Source organism: Nansenia antarctica (assembly GCF_963989245.1).
Source record: "Nansenia antarctica genome assembly, chromosome: 1".
In the NCBI taxonomy this organism is placed as follows: Eukaryota; Metazoa; Chordata; class Actinopteri; order Argentiniformes; family Microstomatidae; genus Nansenia; species Nansenia antarctica.
This window is the reverse complement of record NC_137674.1, coordinates 102,120,629-102,130,030: the sequence shown is the minus strand read 5'-3', so window position 1 is coordinate 102,130,030 and position 9,402 is coordinate 102,120,629. Positions and strand designations below refer to the sequence as shown.

Here is a 9,402-nt window from a genome sequence, read left to right as displayed (position 1 = left end):
GGGTACAGACCGGTCTGGCAGGGACACATCATCCAACAACAGTGGATCTGCTCAAACATCCTTAGGTAGAGAGCAGGGGAGGCTAGTGGAGGTAGACATTGGAGGACAGGCTCATTGTAATGAATGGAATGGAATGAGGAATGGTATCAAAAACAGTTCAAAGTGTCCATCTCACATATTTCTTACCAAGAAAGTGATGTATTATAAATGATGAAATGTATACTACATCAACTCGGATATCTTCTGTTCACCTCGTCCTTTCCAGCCTTGGTTGAGTAACTATGGTGGATGTGTAACCAGGCCAGCACAATAAAACGGAATTATATTGATAAGGTCAATGAGGGCTAAATGTCTTCTGAGGCCTTTGCAGAGAAGGTTTGTGTGAATGTTAATGCTGGCATCTAGTGGTGAAATTAATAATGACAAAGGGCATTGATCAATGCTGTTGTAAAAGCATATGGAATACGGTACTAGTTACTCGTGACGATATGATATGAACCACTTTGCTGAGTATCAGACCCTATTGCAATTTATAATTTCAGTCTCAATTAGGAAAGTGACAACGCCAGGGTTGGAAATGATATTACCCCAGGGATCAGAATAAAGACAATTAATCCTTTTTCATTTCACTTTTTAATGCAAAATAATAAAAATAGATTCGGTATAGCTTTATACTATACAATAAAAATCTCTAAAAGGAAAGAAAAGTACCTATAAGATGGGGAGAAATAACTCAGAATTGGTCTTTTTAATATGTATGGCCCATCTCAGCAATAACTGAATAATAATTTATATAACATTGGGAATGTCAAACAAGAGGAAAGTAATGTCTTCAAAGCATAAAACCAGTTAATTTGGGCAGAAAAAGTGCTTCCCATATCAAACACTTCTCGAACCATTGTGGATGAGGAGTTTGTATTCAGAGGTGTCCAGCTAATTCATTCACCGAAACCTTTTCATTTGTTGCCAAAACTTCAGTCCTTTACATTGCATACTTTTGAGTCCAGTCTTTTGCTAATCTGTTGTACCTGTTGAATCAAAAACAAAAGAGCATTTAGAATAGTCTTCCTCTATAAATGTAACCAAATCTTCAATTCAGCCACAGTCAGTTTCAAGCAGTCATATCAATGAACAGTTCATATTTGCCAGGAGTGTCGACCGCTGGAAGAGAAGTTTGTTCTATGATTGATAGCTCTAAACATCGATACATTAAAACACCACGCTGACAGCAATGTCTTGTAACGTTTTTCCCATAGTAAAAGAGGACTGATGTATGCATCTATACTCACTTCTCTTTGTCCTGCTTGTAGATGTGTGCTATGTCTGGGACTAAGGGGTCGTCTGGGTTTGGGTCACATAGCAAAGAACATATGGACAATAAAACTGGAAAGATAAAAGTTGAGGTCATCAGAATAGGCCTATTTGGCAAGAACGCACAACAATACAACTGACATTTAGGACACGGCAATTCATGTGCTGCTGATGTTCTCTTCTTTTTCAACATCATTAAAAGATACATACACCATAAAAACACAATTCATAAGAGATTTCAATGAGTAAATAGCAAACTGGTGGAATAAGGCTATAATCTACATTAGACATGTAATGCCCATTCCTTCTATGTTGTGTAACCATACACAAAACAAAACAATAGTCTACTACAAAACTATTAATGGAGGCCATTTTGTCTGTTACCTTTAGATACTGTGAGTGCTGGGGACCACTGCGATCTCAGGATGTCCAGACAGATGCTACCGTTACTGTTTATGTTTGGGTGATAGATTTTTGTTGTGAAGGCGACCTTTTAAAAGAACACAAACACAGAGAGAAATTACAGATGAGATGAGGCTTGAGGGTGCTCCAGACACGGGACACTGTTTTGGAGCACCCTATGTCGAAAGAGTCCAGGGATGTCACTGTAGGTGCATACTGCATGCTGTATACTGTTTACAAAGTTTAAAAAAAATAGTATTTCAAAGACTATAGACTCTCGGGTCTTCCATTTTCCCTCATCAACAATACACTACGAAATTCTGTAAACCACAAACTGCAGAATGTACACAAAATTGGAGACACTCGTCATACTTGGAGAAGTCTCATTATTATGATTGCTAGCAAGAGTGTCAGCACGGTAGCAAATTGACAGTCAATTCCAGTAAATGCATCAATTAACCTTACCTTCAAGCTTCGTCAAACTTTGGCCAAATCAGAAGATATTTGGGTCAATGACGTGACGTGTACATTTTGTGTCCAAATGTAATATTTTCCAAAATTAACAATTAATATATATATATATATGTTACGGTACATGTGGGAATACGGTACATGTGGGAAAACTAGGGTTAGGGTTAGGTGCTAGGGTGACTTGGTACATGCTGGCATGTCTAACCCTAACCCTAACCTTAACCCTAACCCTACCCCTAACCTTAACCCTAACCTTAACCCTAGCACTCTAGCACCTAACCCTAACCCTAGTTTTCCCACATGTACCGTATTCCCACATGTACCGTAACATATACATTATGTTAACTAACACTATTTGCTCTCCTTTATTGAATTCACAAAGAGCAAATTCAAGCACTTTCAGCTCTTTAAAGGGTTGAAAAGCCATTCGGTACAACTGTCCGAACACAAATGCAACCAGCTAATGTGCCATTAAAATATCTACAATTATATTACAACTATTATATAAACATTCTGGCATGATTTTAAAAGGGTTTATAACAATATACTGCAAATGGTTAAGGATTTTTAAGTAGAAATGTTTGTTTTCCTCAAATCACTTTTATACAATAATTTCACTAATATCATTCGGAGCAACCAATTTCAAGGCTCAAATCAACTGATAATCATCATGTGACAAGGATATGACATCATTAAGACCCCTGCAGCAGACCCTCTGAGTGAAAAGATATGAATTCTTATATTGCTAAGTTCAAGCTCAAGGTCAAGTTCTCACATAGGTAGCTAAACATGTGCCTGTTTTAACTGTTTACTTGAAGAAAATCATTCAGTACAACCAAAAATAATCATTCGGCACAACCGGAAATCTGGTTAAATATAAATATAATGGTTGTACCGAATGATGACAATCTATGTTAGTCCTATTTGCACATCTTTGGGTGCAAAATATAAAATATATTATTAATGGAAAATGTGTTATACATCATTTAACTTTTTACAATTCTGAAAACCTTATCCTTCATTGACCCATTTACAGTTTGTTAGCAACCACACATGTACTTTCCTAGCTTTTGTGGTCCTTTGGATAAAAGTGTCAGCTAAATGGCATATACAAAAAAATATAAACACTAGCAATCATAACAGTGACGTCGGTCTCCAAAATGATGAGTGTCCCCAGTTATGTTTACATTCTGCAGTTTGTGAGATAGAGGCTTTCATAACATATAATTGTGAAACAGTTTTGAACCTTTGGTGGTTTGAAGGGATAATCTGTCGGGAAGTGGATGGTGAGGAAGAACACTCCTCCCTGGTACGGGCTGTCAGTCTAAAGAGAGAGGAAAGATGAGTCATTAAAAACAGCCCTACTCACTGCCACCACACTATCAATAGGCTACTTCATTTCAGGTTAAAGCAAACATACTGTACAAAGTAGTGGGGGGTTATTTCGACAATGCACAGCCAAGCACAGCCAAGCAAAATTCAGGTGATAAAAGGGAGGAGGTGGACAATATAATTGTTTGCAAACCGGTCGGAGTACAAAGTACTTCCTCTTGAGAATTGGCTTTGTACCGATAACGTTACTAGTCCGGTTAGCATTCCTTGCCATCTGCTACTTTCACTTTCATTTTGTTACTGCCACAGGTCAGATTTCAATGTCAGTTAGTGTACATTCTTAGTAACAGTGGTTTTTGTTGTTGTTTTTGAACATTGTTCCCCTCATACAGATACTAGCAGTAAGTAGTAGTAACAAATAATAGTACCACATTGGTCCATAAAAGTACCTGCGACACTACCTGTGCACCTCTAGTCAGTGTAACATTTTGTATATTTACAGATGCAAAAGGGTTGTGCTTAGAACACAGAGAGATCAATGTAGACCAGTCAATAGTCATAGAGTGAAGGTGCAGACAATCAATATAATGACACCATTGTCTACCAAATATCTAGAAACAGCATAGGGAAACTCTAGAAAAGTGCTTACGGGTCCCATTATGGTGGCTTGCCAATGAAACACTGCAAAAGAAAGAGGGGAGACATCAGACCACATCAATTCAATAATACAATGAATGCACACAATTGAACCCCAAAGAATATGCCCATCGGCACCCAATTGTAGACCTATTCCTTAATTTAAGTTTGAATTAACCAGTGACTGAAGGGGAAACTTACAATCCTCTCCAACTGGTCCAGCTGAGCACTGAGCAGGAGGGTCCCTTTGTAAGTCATGTAATTCCTGTCAATATAAAAGAACATGACAGTGCATAAAAGTCAGTAAATGGGGAAGACTCAACAAATAGGCTAATGCTCAAAGACATAGTCCACTTTGACTATGTTGTTTCTTAAACAAACCTAGTACTTTGGCAAAAAAAAGAAAGAAGAAAAAAAAAGAAAAAAGTTTGTCTTAGCTATGGCTTTTTGGTATAAGAACTATCCATACACAATTGGTCTCCTAGGCCTAACTTCTATCTGATACATAGGCCTATTTAGGTCATTGACTAACACTCGGCCTATATGACTGCAGAAGACCTTTCTATGGTGGTATGATATGGCGACACACACACTCAATGTAAAACAAGGGGTAATACAATAGCCCACTCGTGATGGCGGTTCCAGAAACGTTTTTTGTTAAGGCCTGGCATCGCTCATTGACAGGTCTGGGGAGAATAACCAGGGGGACCAGGAGAGAATAATAAATCATATATACACCGATCTAGCCTACCGCATCTTATATATTAGCTAAAAGCCCCTGAATAGCCAGTCAGCTAGCTAGCTGGGGTACTGAGTGAAAGCTGACTAGTCACCGATGTTAGACAACAGCCCAACAATGTCATGATGCTAGCCAACTATGATCATATTATACATGTTATATGAATGGGATGAACAGAGCACACACAAGCACAGCTACATGTATTAAACAGCAACACAGCTAGGCTAGATAGCTTTTGCTAGCCTGGCAAGTAAGATAGTTAGCTCGCAATAAATAAATACAATTTTATTCATTTGACTGCTATTTTCAAACGGCAAGACAAAAGAGGCACTAACTAAGCGATGAGTTCAATGTTGACAAGTTAAATTAAACAGTTGTTAGCGAACATTCATGTTCAACATAGTAGGAGTCCTGATCGCCGCAGTAGCTAATGTCAACCAACGCTATCGTGGAATTCGTGCGGCAACAGTCACCAACCGTTTCTATGCCTAACGACGTTTCCAAACGAATACTTTAAACTCACCTTCTGTATTCTTTTCAAAGCCATATTTGCCCTCCGGGATTAGGTGTGTGTGTGGTATAACGATTGGAAGCTGTCAGTTATGTCCGTTTATGCGCTCAGCTCACGAAATTTGTTTAGAGAATTTAGTGATTTCTTTTGTTTCCGCTTTTTGTTCGAGGAAGCAAACGCCTGTGCATTCTGGGGGTTGGAGTTTTGACGTCTAACGTCTATGCCCGTTGGTACTCTGCCCCGGCGTCGCGTTTTGCCTAGAATGTGTGCATGGCATTTTCACATGCAAATGTCACTTCATTTTCAATGAGACATCTGTAGTGTTCAAGAGATGACAGGGAAGCAGCAAAACATGTTGTTGTTTTGTTTATAAATAAAACTACTAGTTTTGGTAAGGTGACCTTACAGGCCACCAGATGGCCCCAATGTTCTTGATTGTGTGAATTCACAGATGTGTGTCCAGATATTAGATATAATAACATATACATAGGAAGTATCTAAATCTTTTAAAAGTAAATTACTAGATGTTTCAATATGGTATGTCAAACATGACATTTCCCAGTCTGTTTATCCCTCAGTTGTCTCAAATTATGCACATTATCACAGTGTCTTTTGTAGTAGTAGGCCTACTGGCAGAGAAACGGGCATGGAAGGCCTTTATTTGCATCATTATCAATATTGATCTGAAACCACTTGCAGCTGTAAAGAGATCATTAACTTCAATCATAGCTCCGTAGGGTCCCCTCAGGATGACTGATCCAAGTATTACATGACCTTTAGGGACTCAATCTGTCATGGCCCGTGGGAGTGATGGAGGAAGGATTGGTATGTAGAAACCATGGGGTTCTCTCATGAGATGTGCTCTTGTTCTAAGCAGCACTAGACGGTTCTCAGTCGACAACCGGGCCTGACTCTGAAGTAAATTCCACTGATGAGGCGCTCCACAGGTGCTGCTGAGACGTGGTCAACTAAGGTGAAGAAGAGCAATGATGTGGGGGATGAAAGGACTCCTCTGAAGTGACTCTAAATATGGATGTAGAGACACTGGTGGTGGGTTATCAGATCTAGTAAACATCCCGAATGTATCTATGTTAGCTCACATTCACCAGCAATCTCCATAGAAATGAGTGCAGTGGATTCATTTAAGAGTTTGCCATCATTCGGACATAGGATTTTGTAGTGAAAGAGATGGATGTTTTCTGGAGATTCTGGGCTGAGTACAGTGGAATACGGCAAGTCAAATGAAATGAAATGAAATTGTATTTGTCACGTACAGCCATAACTGACACAGTGAAATGCATTGGGACCTTGCTCCACATTGCTCCAGTTGGTACTAAAGCTCAGTTAGACAGGGTATTATCGAACCATGACACATGAATGATGAAGCCTTGCACTTACAAAGGGACTAGACAATAGACAACATTGTGTGTATAGTGGGTCAATATTAGCATAACTACAGGATTAAACAGTGCTTGGTGGGGGTGCTATCCACATCATTAAACCAACATATCTTCAAAAGATGTTTTTTTACTTGGATGAGTAATGCATATGGTTAATTAGGCCTTTGAAATATAGCAACTCTGACCCATTCTGTATAGCCAACAGAGATATTTTTAATGACTTTACGCTCAAAGAAGACGTTAATTAGATGTTTCTATTTATATTCATTTCATAATGTATTACTTAAATGTAAATGTATGCATCATTACTATTATCATTAAGTTCTTCATGATCCACTTCTTTGCCAAAAGATTTGGATTCCTTGCACGTGATCAGAGATCGATGCGCATGCACGTACCTCTGTGCGTGCCGCGCCTGTGCCTTCAGCTTCAGCATCATTTAGAGAGCAGAGAGACCAAGTCTGCATCGAATGCCTGCCTCCTCCCATTGCCATCCCATGAATTATGCTCGCATTCCTATGTCTGTCAGTTGGCATACAGTGCTGCACGCATCGCACAATCTTTAGTGAACGAGATAGATGTTTTCAGGGGATACTGGGCTGAGTACAGTGCAACACCGCAAGTTGGTACTAAAGCTCAGTTAGAGAGGGTACTATCGAACCACGATACATACTCTCCATGAATGATGATGAGTTGCACATACAAATGGACTAGACAATGAATAGGAGTAGCGTAATATATCTTTGTACTGATGATAAAATCCATAGAATGGTTAAATATGAGCAATAACAGGATTAAACAGTGGTTGGTGGGGGTGCTATCCACATCCTTAATTCAACATATCTTAAAAATATGTTTTTTTACTTGGATGAGTAATGAATATGGTTAATTAATCATAATATATTACGTAAAGGCAAATGCCTTTAATAGTATTGTTGCGCCCACCAGGGTAGATTGCCCTAAGCGGGTATCGAACTCAGGACCTTCCGCTGACAAACCGGCCGCGCTAGCTCCAACACCAAAACCCTAACCTTAACTTGGTGGTGCTGCTAACGGGCCTCATATAGGGTATCATTATATTATATATTATAACATTATTATTGTTATTGTTAATAGATCATGTTTATTATTAGCGTTATTAGTAGTAGTATTATTAATAGTATTCGTAGTAGCATTTGTAGTATTATTATTAGTAGTTATTGTTATTGTCATTACTATTATTATTGAAACTTCTTCATTGTCCACCTAATTTGCCAACAGATTTAGATTCCTTGCACGTGATCAAAGATCGATGCACGTTCACGTAACTCTTGCGTGCCGCGCGCCTGTGCTTTTAGCTTCAGCATCATTTAGAGTAGAGCAGGAGAGCGACACCGAAGTCTGCATCGAATGCCTGCCGATCATCTCCCCATTGCCAATGAATTATCCCCGCATTCCTATGTCTGCCAGTTGACATACTGCACGCAAGGCACACTCTGCACGGAAACAAGATTCCAACGCAGGCTGTGCATTTTTGAGGTATGTTATTATTAAGGAACGATTGCTCGTTTACATGTCATGTGCTTTATATTCGCAATAGATTGAGAAGATTGATTATGGTTGCTGGGGTTTTTCAGCTGCTGTCCATGGTCCTGAAACCACCGAACCTTGGCGAGGACAATTGAATGACTTGTGTAGGTAGCCTTGAGACGGCTGGGAAGACGGCTGTGATGTCTGCATTATTTGTTTAGGCTATAATACATTTTCTTAAAGTAGTGGTGCTGTTCCAGGCGACAGGATAATATGATGAACCTCCCTGATGTATATCTTATCGTGCTCGTACCTTACTTGTTTTACGTCTTCCGTTCCGGACGGTCACATAGATAACGTGTATTTACGTCGGACTGTATACTGATATATCGCCATTAAACTAACAAATGAATGCATGATTTTACACTCTTGCTTTTTTACTTTCTCCCTCTGGATCAACCCTATACGGTAGTTTACTGCGTGAACTGTGCATCCACTGTTGGATTTAGAGCTGGAATGTTCATCTTAATCCTGCCAACCACTGTGACGATTGGTTTTTAGGGTTTGGTGGTTTCTCGGATTATCCGATGTAGGCTACATTTTCTACTGTATGATCTTAATCAATGCAGACATCAACATAGACGTTGTTCTTGCCCTTATTTAAGCTGTTTAACAAACAATTGCATAGGGTGATATCCTGAGGCAATTACAAATTATAGTGGATGAAATACCAATGACAATATGAATCAATATATACAGTGAAATGACCATCTTGTGAGTTCAGTGATCAGTAAGCAATTGAATTCACCATGACCATTATGTCTGGAGCCTACTGCATTCTACTACACTTGTTTTGGTAAAGGTGTATCAATACAGATAATAGAATTGAGGTCTACTGCACCACGAGGGCTGGTTTCCTGGACACAGATTAAGCCTACTTCTGGACTAAAAAAACATTTTCAAGGACTTGGCTTAATCTGTGTCCGGGAAACTGTCCGGACACAGATTTTGGAATTGTTCCTCCATTGACCGTTTGATCTCTGTGCAGTAAAGCACCTGATCATCGCTGTGGCCGTCAACTCTACTGGACC

The 9,402-nt window shown here is 39.3% G+C and overlaps 1 protein-coding gene across 1 annotated transcript; it reads right to left on the bottom strand.

Moving 5' to 3' along the window:
- Positions 1-647: 647 nt before the first annotated feature.
- Positions 648-5,547, bottom strand: LOC308158263 (ubiquitin-conjugating enzyme E2 D4-like). The gene is made up of 7 exons (XM_080531857.1): positions 5,415-5,547; positions 4,354-4,417; positions 4,166-4,197; positions 3,431-3,508; positions 1,696-1,801; positions 1,290-1,383; positions 648-1,028 (listed from the first exon to the last, which is right to left on the bottom strand). The coding sequence occupies exons 1-7, from the start codon at positions 5,436-5,438 to the stop codon at positions 983-985; spliced, it is 444 nt and encodes a 147-aa protein (XP_080387983.1). The 5' UTR covers positions 5,439-5,547; the 3' UTR covers positions 648-982.
- Between the last annotated feature and the right edge of the window lie 3,855 nt (positions 5,548-9,402).